We start from the raw sequence: 21,549 nt of genomic DNA, 5'->3' as shown, positions 1-21,549 counted from the left end.
AATCACTTACCTCAGAGCATTATTTATTTCCAAACATCTTCAACTACATATTAAAGTAGCGTTGTGTTTATAGGCCTTCTAAATTTTAAAAAAGTTCCTTCTACATACCGGCACCATCTGTTCTAATTTTGTTTGATGGTATACTGGGCTCTCCTAAACCCAACGTGTTGGTGGCTACCACACGAAACTCATATTCCATCCACGGGATTAAATCCACTGCTTTCGCCGCCTCCATATTGCCTTCAATAATTGGGGGATCTAAACAAAATGAACATTAAATAGAGATTATTTAAATAACATCCCTTTTATAAAGCCCCATTTTTAATGTACTATTTTGAGAAGATGGCACATAGTCCATTGGGTTGAAGTAAAAATAAAGAGTAGGAATGACAACCTGTTAAGTTCAAGGGAGTAAGAGGAGAGGTTACTAATAAATAATAAACTAGAGAGAGTAATAGAGATATGAATCATCTGTTTACTAAGTCGCAGGTGGGAGGTCAGACAAGCTCCCAGGTCATGCCCTACTGCTCGTCTTCAGGCTACACCTAGGACAGTAAGGAGCTCTACCATCACAGCAGAATCCAGAGAGGTTTCTGAGACCAGGGTAAAACTGAGGCAGCTACAGTTTGCGTGGACTGCCACTGATGGAGCAGATAGGCAGTGAATGATTTATCACTAGGGCACCTATAGGAACCCGTTGATTAGTCGTTTCTTTTTTAGATTAATACCCAAATCACTTGGGGAAGTGATAAACTCCCCAAGCTCTCTAATAAATGTTATTATAGTTCATTAAGATTTATCAAGTACTTCTCAGACTTCATGCTACTAGATGGTAGATATCAGTAGGAAGATTATAAATTATGAGTAGGATATAATCTGAGATTGCTCATTTAACTGAGATATGATAAACACAAACAACCAGGGCCAGATTATTTTAAGCTCTCTTAAAATATCTCCATATGTGGTTTTAGTAACTTACCTACACATACATAGGCATGTAAATACCCATACACCACTTATGTGGAAAATTTGTTTCTTTAGACTTGCATATGACTCATTATCCTATTAGGGAATTTTTATCTGCAACACAGACCATGAATATGTAGCTTTTAAAAACATTTTACCCATCTCCACAGTAAGTGCTAAGGGACCCAGTGTTCGATTTCTACTTTCGGATAAATTTCTGTGTGGCCCAGACTATCCCATGTCTCATCCTGTCCCAGTTTTAACCCTCTTGGACACTAATTTTATCATCTATTCTCTTTTGTTATGAACTCATTGTATATATTTGACATATATTTTTGACTTTCTGATGAAAAGTTTGGCTTTGTGTTGCCTTCTGTTTTGATTCTGCCTTTTTATCTCCTCCACCTTTCCTCATACCGACTCAGAATGTGCTTGTCTTTACTCTTATACATAGACACTATGGGTAATTGGAAGATGGAAGGTGAAGTTTTGATCTACGAAGTGCTTCTCATGGAGAAAAGGGAAAAATTGAGCTGGTTGTTATGCCCCTGGGTATGGTAGCCTCCTTCCTTTCCAGATACCTTGAAATGACTTTGAACTTCCAGTAAATGGAGGCTCTGGTGAGTTGAATGGTAGCCACCAAAAAGACATGTCTACGCTCCAATAATCAGAACCTATCAGTGTGGTCTTATTTGATAAAAAGTGTCTTTGTGGAGTGTTTTAAGACTGGAATAAAGTAAGGATCTTGGGATAAGATCCTATGGGATTATTTAGATGGGCTCTCACCCTAAAGACAAGCGTCCTTATATGAGGAACACAGAGGAAGGGAACATAAAAGAGGAGGACACTCTGTGGTGTGGTCTCAGGCCAAAGAGCCGCCAGGAGCTGAAAGAGACCGGGAGTGCCTTGTTCCTTAGGATGCTTGGAGAGGATACAGCCCTGCAAACACTCTGATTTGGGCTTCTGGCCGGCAGAACTGTGAGAGGGTAAAAATCTGTTGTTTTAAGTCACCGACATTGTGATTATTTGTTATGGCAGCCCTAGGAGACTAATATGGAGGTTTAAAGGCGGAAGCTGATGGAACTCTCTGAGACTTTGCGATTCCATGAGCTTGGGGAGTCCGAGTAAAAGAGTATGGTACAAATCCCAAGGAGGCAGCCCGCTCCTCTGCCCTGGCACCTATGCTGCAAAACCCAAGCACCATTTAAATGCCTGGAGAATGGAAATGTTGGTACGATTCCAAAGGGTCTCTTTTGGCAAGGGCATGGTGTTCTCATTATAGCAGAGGCTACACTGGGACTTTTCCAAGCAACTGGCAGTCAACAAGTATGGGCAGGAGTAGGCTGGGTCAGAACAGGAAGAACCAGATGGATGTGCAGTGGAGGCTGCAGCTGATAGACTGAAATGGGCACACGTGAAGATCCAGCATGAGAATACACCCAAACAATAGAAGGATCGGGGGTATGTTCAAAGATTAGAAAGTCATACTTGACTACAGAAAATATTTAGAAGAATGGTAAGAGATAAAGTAGTAAAAGTCAACTGGAGTCACTTTGTGGTAGGCTTTGGATTCCATATGAGAAGTAGGGCCTGTTGCTTTAAAGACGAAGAGAAGAAGAAGAAGAAGCAAAAAGCCTTGGAGTCACTAGCATGAGAAGACAGACTCCAGTGGGAAACCCTCAACACAGTGATGCAAATAAGTCCTTCAAGGGGGGAAACACGAGTGGCTGTTAGGAAGAATGTAGCTGCTGAGTGATTGAAAAAGAATAACATTCCTGCCCTGATTGGTGTGACTCAGTGGGTTGAGTGGTGTCCCACAAATCAAAAGGTCACCAGTTGGATCCCCCGTCAGGACACATGTCTGGGTTGTGGGCCATGTCCCCAGTTGGCGCACACATGAGAGGCAACCAACCCATCACGGTTTCTTTCTCACATTGATGCTCCTCTTTCTCTCCTTCTCCCTTCCTTCCCCTTTTTCTAAAAATAAATAAATAAAGTCTTTTAAAAAAAGAATAATATTCCCTACTAGGATGGCTAACAAGACATGAAAAACTGCTCTTTTTAAGAACAAAACCAATTACAGTAATTTTTTATTAATATACATTAACTTCAGTACTTATGAAAATATAAATATTTAAAACAACCACGCTTTAGTGTATATGTATGATATTTTTCAAAAAAATGACCTGTGAAAGAAATAGGGATAAGAGCAGAAAAATGACTAACGCTCATCATCAAAAAAATGCGTCTAGAATTTAGAGTGTCTCTTCCACTGGCCTGCTTTCCGTAGTTCAGACTGGGCCAGACTCCTGCCCCACACCACATTAAGAGAACAGGATTTGAAAGTTTGCTTTCTAACCCAGTGATTTTCAACCTTTTTCATCTCATGGCACACAAATTAGTTACTAAAATTCTGCAGCACACTCAAAAATGTATTTCTTGCCAATCTGACAAAAATTAGATATAATTTTGATTCATTCACACAATAGAGCTGTTGTGTTGGCTGTTTTCATTTCTTTATTTGACAGTCTAAGGGAAAAGAGGTCAGTGCCCTGACTGAATAGTCAGGTATTGCAAGTTTTAAAAATTCTTGGGGCACACAGCAAGCTCTAGTCTTGAGGTAGGTGGCCCATACACTCAGTAAGGTTGTAATGTCAAAACTGGTGAAATCCATAAAAAGCTTACACATAAAATATTTCTTCTGCTTCCTCCCCAGTCATTTGAGGATATATACATGTTTTGCCTCTAGTATACATTTCATTTGTGTTATTCTGAGCCCTAAATATCCGTATAAATGACTGTGTACCTAATGCACTCTTTTCCCACTCCTTCGTCCCTGGCAGGAACAATTGGACACATTTACACATTTTCTTTTCCCAGCGCCACCCACACAGACGGGTTGGGAGCAGAGGTTAGGTTTACATTGGAAGCAGATTCGTGACTCAAACCAAATGCAGAAAAATAGTCAGGAGCAGAGAGACTTTGTGTCCTCTCCCTTCAGCCAAATTCCTCCCGACCAGGTTTGCTATTCCTGGAGTCAGGAAGAGAGGACAGTACTTTGCATAACAAAGGAAAGTACCAGGTATCAGAAATGGGGTCTTAATCTCCAGATTTGTTACTATGTCAGTTCTGAGGGAGGCCACTTTTTATAAGTAATCTCAGTATCTAAAAAAAATCAGACCTTAGTGGTATAATGCCTATCAGAAGCTTCTCTCAGTAAAAAAATGAAGTGTTTTTTTTGTTGTTAACTTGATAGCTATTTAAATCTTGGTCTTACTCCTGAATGTAAGTTTCAAGCAAGAAGATATAGTACAGAAGAAATACTCCTTATTTTAATACTCAGGTCAAAAACGCCCCTTGAGTATGTGTTATTCTAGCAATTAGGCATGAGCAGAAATCCACAGATCTGTTTGTAAATACCTTGAGTCCATAACATTCGGAGTAAACATTTCCTGACTATTCTTTGGAGGAAAAAAGAAGCAAGCTTCATGGGTATCTTAAAGCCCAAAATTCACAGGGTTTTAGGCCAGCCAGGCCGTGGTACTTTGCCTTCAGGCCACACCAACTAGTTGACTGAGGAGCTTCTGAAATGTCAGAATGACTTCAGGTCTGAAAAACAGCAATGTAATCCCACCCGTTCTAGGTTCTTGTAAGTGGCCGAAAACTTACAAAGTTCTTGTAAATTCTGGTTATTCCCTTAGGATGTCAACACCATCCAAACCTTTAGGATCCACTATCTCAATTCAAAACTCAAGCACTTGAGACTGCCCAGAAAGAATTACCCTCTCAAATGTTCTAACTGAAAAAGCCCGTCCATGAGAACGGAAACAGGCTTTTCATTGGCTCTGACACGAGACCATGCTGTTATGTTACAGGCTGTAGACCCGCCCCACAGACCAGCTGGCAGGACTCTGGAGGGAGCTCTGGTGCGGCAAAGAACTCTGCAGTGGGAGGGAGGCAAGGTGTGCTCTGGCTCCCCAGAAGGTATGATTCATTGATCCTCCTCTAAGGAAAATTTGAATACAGCCTCTTAAAAACCCATACATTTATATTTGAAATAACAAGAAAAAGTGAAGCTACAGAAGGAAGAAAGCGTAAATTCTAGAAAGTAAATATTCTACAATGAGCCTACTGTGGGTTTTTTTTGCACTTTTAACCTATCAATTTAGCGAAGATTTAAAAAGAAAACACCAACTACTAACTTAAGATACTGTGGAATAGATATACTGGGGGTGGAAATAAAAACTGGTTCTACCTTTGCACAGAGTAATGTGGTGGTGGAGTTTATGGGCTTAAGCATGTTTATGCTCAGTAACTCAATTTATAAATGTCTATTATAAGAAAATAATCTAATCTAAAAAAAAGAAAGTAATCTATAATACAGAGATTATAATGCGTGCAGATGTTAATTGCACAAAATTTGGAACAACTCAGGTCTCCCACATGCAGAAGTTTAAATCTAAACACATCATTTTTTTCCTTTTTTAGAAAACATATCCCAGGTTCTCTTAATTGCTGCTCACAGTATGGTTTCAAGGCTTCTTCTGGCCAACACGGCCCACCTTACACACAAACAGATTAAATGCTGAAAGTGACAGCAGAGAATCGAACAGCAGAGAATCACACATTCTAAATGTGACCTAAGCATCTTGCATCCAATTTTGGTTATCCATCTCTTAAAAGGTCTTAAAGAAGTAATATTTATAGTAGATTGTTTGAAAGGTTTATGGTCTATTCTTTTATCTCGTTATTCTAATTTCATCCTTGGACTGCTGAAAGTAGATGTCTTCAAAATATAGTTATTGAATACCTTTAATAGTCACTTTCATAAAACTGAGTTTAATCTTGTACCTTCCTTTTTAGTAGGTACCACTGTAAATATAAGCCACGTGATTTTTATTTTCATTTTCTTGCAAAAAAAGTATTTTTCACTTCCACTCAGGATACAGTCACAAGAGAATTTTACTTATACAACTCAGAAAAGAACATACAAGATACTGTACAAAATAATCATTTTTCGGAGCCCAGCAGAAAACCGAGTTTGTGAAGGAATCTAATGAACTAAAGTCATCATTGGCAGAGCATAGAGAGGAGGAAAAGAAGCCACAGATGTTCATAGGAGGAAAACAGTTCAACATTTCACACATGCTTGAAAGCAGAGTGCTGGCATGGCTGTTTGGAATTCCTGGGAGCTCTGCATCAAGGAGAGTCTGCACCCACTGGCTAGTTCTTTCTGTAGACCTTTGCCAAGTATGCTCCAGTGAACTTGGAAGCAAGACAACAGAGCCCAGAGAGACCTCCTTCTGAGGCTCAGACACCTCAGATCTGCTTAAGCCTAAGACTGGAGCAGGAAAACTGAGACCCCACATGCACTCTGGACCTTACACTGAATACGAGTGAGTGGCCATCTGTGGCTAGGTGAGTGGTGGGAGAGCTGAGAGAGATCTGTATCCTCTCTGAGGGGTCAAGTGTTTGGGGTGCTAGGGTCTGAGAAGAACGTGGGAGAACTGAGAACCTCACCCCGAGCCCCATGCGCACTGGGCTTTACAGTGATTATCACACAACAGCTGTCTGGGCAGATGCAGGGAAGCTGGAGGAACTGTCTCTGAGATCCAAGTTGGAAGGGCCAGCTAAAGTCTGAGGCTGAAGCTAAAAGCCTTCAGACCCTCAAAAGGGAAGGTTCTGATCCCACACTCAAACTGCAAAAGCCTGCATTAACCTAAATTTAACAGCAAAGGCCCAGATCATGTCAGAAAAGATTAGATGGACTCAACCCCTGAAAGAATGACATATATTTTCCTGGGCATACATAATATATGCTTTGGCCTCTACTGTTATTTCGCACCAATGCTTAGAAATCAATAAAAAATTATCAGGCACATGAGAAAATAAAGAAATGTGCTCTATTATCAAGAAAAGAACAAAACCCAAAAGAGGCAGACTTAACAATGGCCCAGATATTGAATGGTCAGGCAGGAACTTTAGAATAATTGTTATAAACATGTAAAAGCATAAAGTTGGAAAGGACAATGCGTATAAAGAAATGTAAAAGTTGCCCTGGCTGGTGTGGCTCAGCGGATTGAGTGCCAGGCTGCCAAGAATTATGAAACTTCTGCTCAGCACTGTGTGAACAATGTTAAAAAGAGCCAACTGGAAACCAGGGGGCCTCTCTCTGTTTTTCTGCCGTAGACTTAGACATACAGCTGCTTCTTCCCCAATAGCTCTCAAATGTTGAAGTGCCTTGTGCTTTGTTTCACTATCGGAGAACTGGGATACTTAAAATAAAAGTTTAAAAATAAAAAGGGCATTTCTGGGTAGATCATAAAATTCTTAAAGCATCCAAGTTTTGTTTTTTTATATAAAAGAATTCATTAACAATATGCACAGATTAATCGGACAAATAAAACTCACCAGTCTTTGCATCCTTCCAGTCGTCTGAAAGACTAGTCTTGGTCTGTATAGTGTATTTAGATATGGGGCTGTGATTGTCGGAACCGCGGCTCCAAGTAAGCGCCACAGAAGTGGCTCTGATGTCCTCTATTCGCAGACCACCTGGGGGGCCTGGAGGGCCTGAAATGAAAATGTGGGTAATGACTCAATAAATACGAACTGCTGAGTTAAGCATGCACTCAAATATGAACATGTCCTTCTTGCAATTAATCTAAAAATATGTGATATAATAAGTGCTGCCACATTCCTTTGAAATATAAACCATAAGAAGTGACATCTATGGTTTTCACTAAAAATTTTCATTTTTCTCTTTTTAAGGAAAGAAAGAAATGCTGCCATTGAAAAGTGGCATTGAATGTGGGAGATGGGGATGGTCAGGGCAGGGGAGAGCAATAGGGGAAAAATGAGAACAACTGCAACTGGACAATAGCAAAAATTTTTTAAAAATTGCATTATTATTCAGGATACATATGATTCTGTCTGATCATAAAATGCAGTTGGCATCAGTGGGAACTAATGTAGACTGCAGCACAGTGAGAACGAGTGCGCTCTTGCTCCGCGCATGAATCGGAGACGTTAGCGCGATTCGGTCCAGAAATGAGAACAGTAAATCAGATGTTTCATTTCACTTCTTCAAAATGAAATGAATGCTTTTTTATAACCCCAAATATTATAGGTAGTTTATTTTATGTGGAGTAGAAATGTCTGGGAATGATGTTATGTACGAGCATAATATGTTGGGTAATACATTTCTTGGTAGTTTTAGTAATGGGGGTAAGTAATATTAAAAGAAATATTGCTAATTTTATAAAATATAGAAAACAATTGTAAACTCAGAACTATACCAGGATTGCTCTGAAAACATCAAGTTATATAATGAAGCATCTTAGGACAGAATTATTATAGCAGAACATAAGACAACTTTTAAAAACAGATTTTATAGATGATTCATAACTCAGTGCAAATATTATTCATTTAGTTTCTAAACTGAGATCCCTGCACTGGGTGATAGAAATGAAAACATAAATAAGATGTAACTCGAAGGCTTCGAGTAACTCCTTAGCTTGAAAAGGCTGAAATAAATAGGCAAAAAGTAACTATAGTAGAAAGTAGTAAATGCCATGATAATGCTATATATACCAAATCCTTATACATTGCCTCAGAATTCATTTTTAAAATTGAGACCAGTGCCCCGTAAGGGGTACAGTGGCATCCATCACTTACAACGCCACAGGAGGCTCTCAGTTGGGAGAGAGCTCCTCTCCCAGAACAGGCATCTCAGAAAAGGGCCTCCCTGGTGCTTTTCGCACCAGGAAGGAGGCCATCACAGCAGAATTGGACATAGAATATAATAATCAACAATTTGGTCAAGTGGCACCTTTAGTTTTTCATATCGAATAGACTACTAAATGAGACATGCTTTTATCTTTTAGCTAAAAGTAGAAGCCTTCCTATTTCTGTACCTGATCAGACACTTAGCTTTAACATAGCTGGCTTTGTCTTTCTCCCTGTGTGGACTTTGCAAAGGTGTAGACAATACCCCAAACCTCCACCCATTTCTGTGTGGCTGGTCTCAAACAGAAAGGTGTGTGTTTAGATCAACACAAATACATTTCTAGCAATTTTAAAATAATACAAGACACACCCTGTTGATGGTAGTAAATTTTATTATTTGGAAACAAATATAATAAAGGGGAACTTTTATAAATATGTCATTTTAAATAGTGGATTTATATTTCTTAACATTAAAAGTAACAATAATACACCATCTAAAATAAAGGAAAATCAACACATAAATAGTATGGAACACATTTGCAATTTTGAAAGAACACAGTACATTTTTATGTGTAGAGGCCTCATGGACATACAATGCACATTCTTGATCAGAACCAAGAAATTCATTATTTACCTAAAGCCTATCCAAAGTCAATTGATGAGTAGAATATTTCAGAGAATTAAAATTAAAAATTAAAGAATGAATTTTTAAAAGGAAGAGAAAGTCATGCATTCAGACACCTTTTCAGAGCACAAGGGTATGGCATTCAGAAAATATTCAAAGGAGTTTAGGACGAAATTGTGGTGGGTCAGTGGACAACCATTAAAGTGCAGATCACTTCCCTGACATTATTCTCTGAAGTTCTTGGAGTGGCAACTGAATGATATTTTAAAAGTTCAGGTTAAAGTCACATTTAGTGTACTTGTTGGGACACTATGCGTATAACTTTATTCAGTCATCCATTCATTAAAGAACAATGTTGCTGAGCAAAAACACTGTAATTAAATTGGCCATTTGTTTTCTCTGATATATGCTTGGCCTGCAGTGGGTTCTTAATAAATACCTGGTGAATATATGAATGAGTTTATCACAGTTGATCTTCAGACAGTTCTATAAGCACAATGGTCATCTATAATATGATCTCCATTCTTCTGTTTGCCTTGAAATACTAAATCATCGTAAAAAGGTGAAAATGAGAGAAGAAATTGAAGGTTCATATCCTTAAAACCTTGGTGTGGCACTATTACTCAGTTTATCTGATATGAAGTAGACTTTTCCACCCAGTACTTGACAACAACTTTTTCTCAGAAAACATCTGAGAGAAAATATGTAATTAAAGAACAAGGATCTTAAGGTAAAAAGAGGCTTGAGTTTAAATTCTATGCCCTAAATTATCTTGAAATTTTTCTTAAATTTAATAAGGCTCCGTTTCCTCATCTGCAAAACAGGACTGATAAAAAATTGACCATATAGAATTATTGTAAGACTGAAATAATGTCTTTAAAGAATGTAGTACTAGGCTTGGTGCATAGAAAGCCCTCTGTAAACTTTAGCTATTAACAATATTATCACTATTCCTACAAAGCTGCCTGGGCATCTGAGTTACCTTCCTTACCTAAGGAAAAATTATTAGTATTTGTTAATAATTGGCAGAGACCTGTCTAGCAGAGTGTTCATTTACCAATGGTCTTCACTTAAAAGCAAAGTACTGTATGGTGAGTTTGATGGAGGTGATGAAGGGCCCCCGTACATCCTAAGGAATCAATGCAGCAGAGGCAGAGTGAGGGGTTTTCCATAGAGACAAGCTAGTTCATTGCAAGTTCAATCAGCCTTGCACTGTCTCCCAGAAGGGTTTTCAGATCAGTGTGGCTGATATTACTTGTTTCGTTTTTCCGTTCAGAATTGAGAAAAAAGTGTTGTGGTAAAAGAAAATAATAATAATGCAGTTACTTGTTGCTCAGCACAAAGGAAAGTGTTTAGGAACTGGCCATTATCTGATTCCTTTATCAATGGAAAAAGTATATATGATTCTGACTCTAATAACTAGTCTCTCTCCCTGCCTCTCTCTCTCTTTTTTATTTTCCATCACTGTACAAACACTCTCAAGACATCTTTAAGGAGAGAACCAAAGCCAGAAAACATGTAAGCAAATGGACCATTCCACGCAGATTATTTCATTATTACTCTACTAACACCTCTTTTCAGTTTCCTAGGTGGTCCTCACAGCTAATAATTTCTAAAAATGCAATTTATGTCAACTTTAAGTTACAGTGAAACAGAAAAATTGGTCAGATGGAAAGAAGCTTTAGAATCTGACCTGCATTTTAAATGCCTAAGTACTATAGGTGACAAATGATTTTTATCTTCCATTTTGTTCTTTCTTTTGTTCTTATCACTATAAATTTTTTGTGGGAAAGAGACAGACCTTGGGTATTTCTATGAGTAGTTCTGGTGAAGGCTTTTCATCAATTCCTCTCCCTACCATAAAATAGTTAGGGAGTTAGAAGATAATGAGAAAAAGATCAAAAGAGATATGGGGGAGGGACTAAAGAGTCACTTAAAGCACACTTTCTGTTTTTAGTTTTTATGAATACAGTTTAATGTACATCACTTCCTACAACACCTCTCAGAGATTGTTGATTGAGAAATCTCCATAAAATCTCACCCATGAGAAACACTTAATGGTCTATCAAGGTCATGGTTAGTGCCATGTTTCTACCTTATAGTTCTTCAAAGTCAGGCAACAGGAGTCTACAATTACTGAAACATGCTTTGGCTACTTTTGTAGTTAGTGAAGAATTGTGGAAAAGCCAGAATGGTTCCCTGTCATCTAAGGTTCGATGCAAAGACTCACTTGCCATATCCATATTCTCTTTCCCTAAATTCCCCTGAGTTCTCAATGCTTTTACTATTAAATAATTGACTATGGGCAAATAATGAAAGTATTTCAATATGCAATGTAGATCATGCACACTTTTGAGTTCACTTAGGCCAATATAGGTACACGTTACAGAGAATACTGAAGACAAGTTATCGCCAGAATCACACAGTAAGTCTGCGACAGCCTGCAGTCAGAAGAGACTGCATTTCCTGGTAACTCATCCGAAATGAGAAAAAGCCCATGTGAAATTCAGATTGTGCAGCCAGATATACCTGTCTGCCAACGACGCGCAAAGAACCACCTGAATGCTGACATGTTTATACTGTTGTTCTCTTGGATTTGTCTGTATTTTTAAAATTAGCATGAATTCATAACATAAAATTTACATGATGCAAAATGTTAGTGCAGCAAAAAAGGAAATTTATATTGCACATTTCAATAAAAGGGTATATTTTATCACTATTATATTGGAGTCATTGCTAAATCTTGTATAATTCCTATTAATAACTCTATGATGTAAGCGCTATTCTTTTCCCTATTTTACAGATGAGTGAACAGAGACAGGGACAGATTAAGTAAAACGACCATAGTTGCACAGCAAGTAAATGGAAAGGCTAGGATTTGAACCCAACTTACTATGAGACCAACTTCTCTTTTTTTAAAATAATTTTTAAAAAAGATTTTGTTTGTTTTTAGACCGAGGGGAAGGAAAAGAGAAAGAGAGAAACATCAGTGTGTGTGTGCCTCTCATGCGCCCTGCAATGGGGAACGTGACCTGCAACCCAGGCATGTGCCCTGACTGGGAATAGAACTAGAGACCCTTTGGTTCACGGGCTGACATTCAGTCCACTTAGCCACACCAGCCAGGGCCCAAATTTTCAACAAATAGACCCAAAATAATAATTTAAAAACAAAGAAGTAAAGATAACATCACCCATTTATAAATTCATACACAATACACCCGAGGTTTTCCTGATGACCAGAAGATATCTTTCCTGAGTTTTACTAGTATTTTTAGTAATACCTATTTATGAATAAAATGCAAATGTGATTTCCACCAGGTTTTATTCATATGTAGTTAGAAGTTAAAATAAGAAGAAATAGAATTATTTATCAATTTGTTATTTCCTCTTTAGGAACATGGTAACATTCAAAGAAGAAGAGTTTAGACACTTGAAAAGCAGCCAGAAATAAAAATTGTTCAAAAGGGGTATTTATACCATATATACTAGCTGACCAGACGATTTCAATCAATAATGGAGGCTCATTTTCTGATAAAGAAGATAGAAGATTGGAAAAAGAGACCCTCCAGAACTAAATAGGGGGCATAGTAGTTGTGACTAGCCCCTCATCATCACCTGAGTGGGTACCAGCACTTAGGCCGTGCTTACTCCAGTGCTCTGTCTGGATTTCAAAAGAACTAGAGTTGGAACTGGACACAAAAATGTACTGGTCTTATTCAGACTTCACTCCACATACCACACACTCTTCATTTAAACCTTGATAATAAGCCTCAAGGATATGTTGGTGTTGCCATTTTTTTCACATGCAATTCCACAATATATAGTTCAAATCAAAGAACTACATACAAATATACTGTGGCTTATTTTTTTATTTTTACTATAGCAAATTTTAATGAAAAGTTTGAATGTTAAGGAAACAAAAAACTTTCCAGAACAAATTATCCTCCCTTTTCAAATAAAATAATCTTAAAATAATAATGCAAAAGGACATTAGTTCTGTTAGGAAAGTGGACTTCTTCATTTCCAAAATATGTTAATTAATGTCCCTTTATTATAGCAGGTTCATTCCTGCCTTGAAAATTATTAAGGCAATGGTTGAATTATAAGGTTATAAAACACAAATCCAAGTTGTGTGGTCTCATCAGTGTTCAAGGCTGTGCTAAGATAAAGCTGAGTATTAAATATCTTTAAAATTTAATAAGAACATGGTAGTTTTTGAATCTCTAACATTGATTAAAGTGAACTTTGATCTCAAATAGAAATAAGAACAAGGCTAATTGAGATAAATGAATCTGTATGATTCTAGTTAATATTGGTACAGTTTATCTAAACAAGAAGATTCATTTTTTCTTGGAACCAGTCACACTTGTTATGTGGTTTCCTTCATAATATTTATCTCTTTCCAAACTCTATCTCCATCTGCTCTTGGTTGTATTCTTTCAATAATAAGAAAATGCCCACAATGGAGTTCATGCACCATGCCTCCATGATGATGTTTTCAGACACGAGATCCTCAAATTAATTTCAATAACATGAAAATGCAATTGATTTGGATCTCTAGTCTAAATTCTAAGATAATTCCTTCTTTGACAACAATTGAAACTAGAAAATTAAAAAAATTAAAAAAGATGGAAGTAGCTAATATCTTGAGATATTTATTACTCTAACTAATAAATTATTTTTAAAAACTATTCACATCATAATGGATATATATGTCATAACCATAAATTCCTCAGAGCTTTCCTAAGAGCTCTTTCAACCACAGATGAGAATGCCACAGTTAATACATGAAAAATCCATATAAGACCCCACACCTAAACATAAACCCATTTAAAAATGGAAGAACTATTTCTTGTGAAGAAACAAGAATTTTAAGCATGTCTTTTTGACCAAAGGGGAAAATGAAAGTATTTTCAAACAATGAAATTGAAGCAGTTCCAGAAAGAATTGTATCTGCTTCAATTTTAATCCTTCACTTCTGCTCAAGCCCTGATGAGTGTCAACCTTACTCAACATGAGAAGGACCTAAGGAGGCTGATGGGAGGAGTCAGTCAAGTTAAATGTGAATTCATGCTGTTAATGGCTTAGTCTTCTTCATTAAAATCTTGCTTTTGAGATAATTTTCCCCACATGCTGTCTATTTTCACTTCCCAACCCCAGGTATTGCTCAAAAAACCCTACAGAGCCACGAACAGTCTTCAGGTGTTTATGGCTAATTTTTATCCTTTCTTGCCAAAGAACATGTATGGTACCAGGATACCAAAGGCCACTGGAGTTAATGCCTCTTATCTGATGTCTTAATTAAGATGAGTCATTCTCAATGTGAAAACATCGCTCATTACCTGCTTAGGTAAATCAAACAGTCCATTCACTGGCAGTACTCCTGCATTATAATTCACCAGTTTCTTCATTTTTTTTTCAAATAATGAACTAATTTCTGAGATATGTAATTTCAAAGAAAAACAGGTCAGAAAAACACAAAAATTTTACTTGGCTATTATCTGATGCACTGGGTTAGTTCACCAGGAATGTTTCAGTATTAGTGAAGCTGCATAACTGTTTTTCAATATCTTTTGCACAAATTATGTTCAGAAATTTCAAAAGGGAAAATATCCTCTAAGAACTAGATGGGGGGTGGGAAAACTGCAGAAGCTACAAGATTGAGTTATTAGTAAAATCTAGTATAATATGTTAAAAAAAGATTTTCACACAAATGGTGAGTGTCAACGATCACCAGGTTGGAGGCAGGCTCGCACAGACGGGGAGAAAAGGATCCATCATGTTTTTCTCTCCATCTTTTCTGTGTTTACCTGCAAGAGGAAAGACCAAGGCTGAAGGGAGAGTGTGGACGCCCATTTGGGGCAGGAAGCCATGTACTTGGAGGATTTGTCATGTTTCCTTGATGGGTAAGTTGAAATAACTGAACAAGGAAAAATATCTCCCAGACACTGAGATACGAGTCCAAAAGAGACAAGGCTGAATGTGACAAGCTTTGGCCTAATCAAATCTGTCTCCTTCAGAAACAGTGACTGACTTTCTAAAGAATAAAAGTCCCTCCTCACCGCCCCAAAACTCAAAACTTCTACACCCTTTGTAATTTCACTCCACATAGTACAAGTCTACTTATTAAAACATTTGTGTATCATTTGAAGGGCTGACTAAGCAAAAAATACTGAGGATGGATTTAGTCAATGAATATAAAAATTCATTGCTTGATAAACTCAACCAATGAATTTTTAGTGGTTGGGGTTGGATGCCATGGAAACTTGTTTCTTAAATAATATTACATTTATTTTTATATCTATATCTATCTATAAATAGATATATTTGATAGATAGATAGATAGATAGATAGATAGATATTACTAGCTAAAAGGAAAGAAGTAAAGAAACATACTTATAAAAACATGCCATGGACAATGTGGGAACTGTAGCTATTATCATCCTCATTCATAAATATGGAACACAAAGCCTGCAGTCCACAGGTTTGAGTCCACAGGTTATTCAGTGGGTGAAGTGGGTTTCTAATCTATGTCTGTCTCTCTCTGGCTAAAAGCCATACCTGTTGAAATGCACCATGCAGATCTTTTAATGACTGCATGCAGTCATTATAAATACTATAAATATATTCCATATAGAAAACCATGCAATTAATAGGATGATTGCCCATCTCTTTCATCTACTCATAACTAAAGGTAGTTTCATGATTAGAATTAGGCCACTTAATAATCACTAGTGCCCCCTGCTGATAGTTATATAAATGTAGAACAAGTATCAAGGAAAACTTGTCTTTGCTGATTGCTTGTTGCAAATATAGTCCATATGATGATCACAAAAATTGCTAATATTAGATACATTTTTCCCCCACTTTTAAATACATTTTGGTAGTTTTTGCTATATTCCAGAGTGTGCCTATCCGCAACCTGAGATTTTAAGTCTGGAAAGAGAGGACTCCGAACAATCACACAGAGAGCCTTCCTAATGGCTCCACAGTGAAGGGCCACTTCTTGAATTAGTTAGAGTAGCTACCAGCCCACCTAGGAACCTATCAAATAATGGTCATTCAAACTGTTTAAACCACAGAGGGAGTTCACATACTCCTGTCAGTCATGGTCCTTTGCTCCTGGAGAAATTCTCAGGAGTGTGTGTGTGGGGGGGGGGCCTCCAGTGGCTGGTTGGTGAGAGCCAGTGAGACTGTAGAGAGCTATGGCTCAGATGTGTGTTCTTCAGGGTCACAGACCCCAAACTGTTTAGTGACAGGGATGCGAGGGTGTGACACAAGTCATTGGCTAATAATAATATTGAAAATTCATATGTTTGTGCATTATTTTTTGTGAACGTGCAGCGGAGTCAAGGCTGTCTCTGTAATATGCTAACTCGTACTCACTGGTGTTCAAACGCACTTTCAAATGAGGGGGTTGGGGCTCCTAGTGCTGCTCTGGGAAACTCAGGTGAACCACAGTCGCCACCCTCACCTCCTGCGGTGCCCACAGAGTGACCATGGCTAATGGCCAGCGTTGCGTAAGTAGAAATTAAGATGAAGTTTTACTTTTTCAAAATAGAAGTTTTAGGATTTATGGCCAAATATGCATTCCGGTAAGCATTCTAATGTCAAAAAGCTGTGGCAGAGTAAAAGATTAAGAACTCTATGCCGGGCACCTAATGAGATGTCCTGAGCCATATTTGGATAACATATGCCCTGCTTTCTCACTATCACCAGTGAGATCCCGGTATAGGATCACACCGCCAGCTTCCAGGAGGAAGTGGGGAGGGTGCCAACCATGAAACTCTGGCTTCGTAGGGTACCAAGGGAGAGTCTACAGTCAGTTGTAGAATCCTTCTGATATTTCTTTTTTCCTCTCTGAGTATGTCTTAATTCCAGGGAAGATGGTAGTTTGAGGAGCTGTGTGACAGGAACTCAAAAGGACCAAAATTCCCTCTCTGCAACTCCTTATATAGACCATAGGCTTGGAGGGTAATCATTTTTTTAAGTTTCTTTCATTTTTATTTGCTTAGGGATAAAAAATATTGTGACCTAATCAATTTCCCAGGGACTGGGTTGATGGGCTTGGCTGGTAGCAGAGAGATGTGGTCATTGTATATTCCTGAGACTTTGAATGGTGGACGCCATAAAAATCATGCATAAGAAAAGTAGTTTACTTGAAAGCAATTTTATATCATTAAGTCTTTTCTTGGTAATCTTTTTGGTAATAAAGCTAAAGTATTTTTCTTTCTTTTGTTTAATAAAATGAACCTAAATAAATTTTATAAAACGAATCATATACCAATAGAGAAACAAATATAGAATAAAAACTACATAATCTGATTTTTATATTTGGGGTAATTAAATTTAAGGAGCAGAAGCAAGGAAAAGTAGCTTATATAGTGAATTTGGATCATTATTATCTGGTCATACTTGGCTTTATAAGTGAGAGATCAAAAGGACATTTTTCCTTTCTGTTTTTAAAAACTCCTTTGCCAATGAGTAGGGATTACCAGTCCTGCCACTACTGCCTGTAAGGATGACATGATAAAATATATATGAATGGTCTGTAGACATTTCTGTTACAACTTGAGACATTTAACCATTGTGAATGGATTATTTTTATGGCTAGAGAGCACATTATAGAATCAAGCTTTAAAATAATCTATTATAATTTATTTATTGTTTTTGATATTGTAATTATAATTGTATGATGTTGACTAGTATAAAAAATATTTTCAAAATTACTACAGCTTCCCCTTATTGTGACACCAGCCATTAATATATCAAAGGCAAAAATAAACTTGCAAAATCTCCATCAGTAACTCTATAGAATGAATATATCTTACCCCCTCCACAAAGGCCTACATTTTAATTTTTCCATATAAATTATTTTATCTAATTAAATATATCTGAATTAGCTTTTGATTATATTACATTACAGCAATAAGCTGGGTGTGGTATATGAAGTCAGACCTCCTGAATGCAAGTCTTGCTTCTCCATTTGGCGGCTCTGTGACCTTCAGTAGGTAACTTAGCTTCTTTGGGACTCAATTTCCTCAGGTGTAAAATGAAGATACTAATGGTAGCTATCTCTTCAAATAGTGCCTGATAATTAATAAGCCTGTAATAAATATTATACATCCTTATATAAGGGGTAGGGCAAAAGTAGGGTAACAATTGTATGTGAAATAGTTTATACTTGTATTATTATTTATTCATTATTGTATTATTTTATATAAAAACAACCATAAACTTACTTTTGCCACATCCTGTAATACATGCATAATAAATATGATAAATAGTATATAGTTTTTATTTTAATATGGACTATATCATTATAATATTTTATTGCCATGTTATATATTGAATTCCGTAATTATATTTATTTTATAGTCATAACATCTTTTCACAGCCTAAAGATTGGAGTTGCAAACATATTTTGCTGACATAAATTGAAATTATTTTAAAAATATGAACTAATTGCCATTTATTCAGGCTCATAAAGGCTTTTGGATATCGCTGATTTTCTGTACTGCTCTTGTAATTTGATGTAATTAGCGTAATTATCAGCTTGATTTGGTATATTTGTCTGGTCTATGTACACATGTGTGTGTGAAGCCTGTGAAATGGGGCTTCCGAAAGCAGGCCTGTCTACGGGGTCCTGAGAAGCTTGTGGCTTTCTCTCCTGGAGCTGGAGTGGGAATGGCAAGTCTGCTGCTTATTTTTTAAGGGAGCCATGGATACAGACCAAGTATGCAACAACGAACAGATTCCGGTTTGTCAAGAGCTGACCAGTTTGATCACCAGACCAAGACTCAGGAGCAGTTCACGGAAGAGGGCAAGAAATCCTATAAGGAAACTTCTCCCACTGTAATCCAGTGAGGAAAATGCAGAATAATCTAAATTTACATTGCTGTATGTTTCCTAGTGTCATCTACAGGTTTATAACCCTCTGGCTGTTGTTTTAATGTTTGGATTTATTAAATGGAGTGTTAGACTAGATTATTTTCAGGACCCATCTTAAAGCTTAAATAAGTGTGACTTATTCTGAATGAATTACACACTTCATTGATATATTTAAAAATTTCCTCAAATTTATATCAGTTTATATTGGACTTAGATTGAGAAAAAGAGCTTCAAATCATTGATGTACTTTTTAACCTCAGTAGAAATTGGGAAAGCTGTGATGTCTACTAAACCTTTCAAAAATAAAACTACTAATAAATTTTAACTCTGAAACAATCAAGTTACCTTCTAACTTCTGCATTTATTATAAACACACACACATTTCAGCTCATATTTCAGCTTTCATGTGTAACAGTTACAGAGAAATGGCCAGTTTGAATTTGTTGATTCTCAATGGAAGGGAGAATGCTTAATGTCTGGGCAGGCTTCGTTATTGATTGATGCACCGTTGTGGCTCAGTGCCACCTGGGGCCCGGGTGGCGCCCAGTCCGTCATTGTTCCAGCCAGTGTGGGCAGTGAGGGCCGTCTTCCCACAAGGGCTGATGAGCTGGAATCTTTCTGTCTCTGTGGCAAACTTTCTTGGCCAAAGCAAGTGGAAAGCAGAGGCGATTATCCAAGTATCTGAGGTAAATGTGTGTTTTTCTGACCTAAATACTTGAAAAACTACCTCAACTATTCTCTTTATTTGATTGTGATGATCTGGACACATCTTTCTGCCTGTGCAGACTCTCTTTTTCTGGACCTCTTTACATGAGTGTGAGTGAGTGTGTGTGTGTGTGTGTGTGTGTGTGTGTATTAGGGGGTGGCTAAGTGTTTGTGTACTTGTGGGCCTGCCTACACAAAACCTTTTTGTCTGTCCTTCCAAATCTTATAATGATTAAATTGATTAATTTAAAACTCATTTTGGATGAATTTATACATGTCATGCTTTAATAATAATTTTGGATATAAACACACATCTGATTGTTTAATAATAATTTCAATATACACAGGAATTCTTGAACACAGTGTGAATATGTAAGCCAGATACCACAGAAATCTAAGTCCTAACTTAACACCAGGAGTTTCACAAACTTTCAACCTGATGGCAGACTCCCGGTCCTGTTGCTTTCACCTTGGATTACCCATACAAACAGAACATTAAATACTCTAAAAGTTAGAAATTTAACTTTTTAAAATGTATGTATTTTGCCTTATCTTTTACCATAATGTTGTAATAAATTAAACTACTATTTATGAGCATGTGCCAGACAATGCAACGGAGAAGGGGGGAAAAGAGCAGAAGTTGCGACCAGTGGCTTTTGCTACTTAGTAGAAATTCTAGGACAGACTTGGTAATATTTCTGGACCATACCAAGTTAACTACAGAAAGTTTTAAGTTTTAAAGTATTAGCTATAGAAGTTTTAGCTAATACTTAACTATAGATTTCAATTATTCATACTATCTGGAAGAAGCCTATCACAATGAGAAAACTGTTATAGGTTCGGGTTCCAAGATAATTGTCACAAAGTAGATGAATAATACAAGGCAAGTCTCTTAAGTCTCCTAGAGTTCAAAGTTTGTAAAATAAAATGATGAGAATTGTTTAAATGATTTCTAGGACTGATTTATATTTAAAATTGCATATTCAAATTTGAATATAACTGTGGAGATTTTAGATAGCCACTCTAAGGAAGTTGGAAGGGAAAAGATGTAATTAATGCATGCTTTGCCAATAACAGAATCATTGGAACCCTTTCTATCTTAGACAAAGAATATGTTTATTTTATGCTTTTTTAAAGAAAGAGTATTAATTAATCTGAAACATCTCCAAATAAGTGATTCAAAAATGTTTTTGCCTGGACAGTGTAGGGAGCTGACTGGGACATGAACTCTGCTAATACGGAACAGCTGGGAGTAATATGTCCTCAAGAGAATTTTCTGTAAAAAAAAACCATTAGCCAACCATTATGGTGATTAAAATATAGCAATGTTATTTGGAGTAAAATGTATATTGACAGCTTTCATTAGGTTACTTATTTGGCTATGTTGCCTTAATTTCTCCAATAGAGAGTTTAAAAGTGGGTTAGTCATCAACCAAAATGACCTCCTTGAGAAAGAATATGGTAACCATGTCATTAGGCCAAGTAATAAAAAGTTCAGTGGATTACATCAAATAAAAATGATATCTAATTCATATACATTTTCACTCTATAACTGTATTTTGGCTTGTGAAATAAAGTGGGAAGTTTTGCAGAAACACAATGTTCCCTTTTAAATAAAAATCTGCATAAAATAGTAT

At 37.0% G+C, this 21,549-nt stretch overlaps 1 protein-coding gene across 3 annotated transcripts in view; it reads right to left on the bottom strand.

Annotated features, from left to right (window-relative positions):
* The window catches only part of CNTN1 (contactin 1), a 313,544-nt gene that overhangs the window by 53,084 nt on the left and 238,911 nt on the right, over positions 1 to 21,549 (bottom strand). For 2 of the 3 annotated variants that reach the window (XM_053661968.1, XM_053661969.1), the window contains exons 17-18: positions 7,378 to 7,536; positions 109 to 258 (exon numbers count right to left, since the gene is read on the bottom strand). In XM_053661968.1, coding sequence (XP_053517943.1) covers positions 109 to 258; positions 7,378 to 7,536 — 309 coding nt within the window. Of the gene's footprint in view, positions 1 to 108; positions 259 to 7,377; positions 7,537 to 14,018; positions 15,127 to 21,549 lie in introns of those variants that run through there. The other variant, XM_037148465.2, reaches the window with a different exon arrangement.

The sequence above is a fragment of the Artibeus jamaicensis genome, unplaced genomic scaffold (assembly GCF_021234435.1).
Source record: "Artibeus jamaicensis isolate MK-2021 breed Jamaican fruit bat unplaced genomic scaffold, CSHL_Jam_final contig_233, whole genome shotgun sequence".
Taxonomy (NCBI): Eukaryota; Metazoa; Chordata; class Mammalia; order Chiroptera; family Phyllostomidae; genus Artibeus; species Artibeus jamaicensis.
This window is presented reverse-complemented; position numbering and strand designations above follow the sequence as displayed.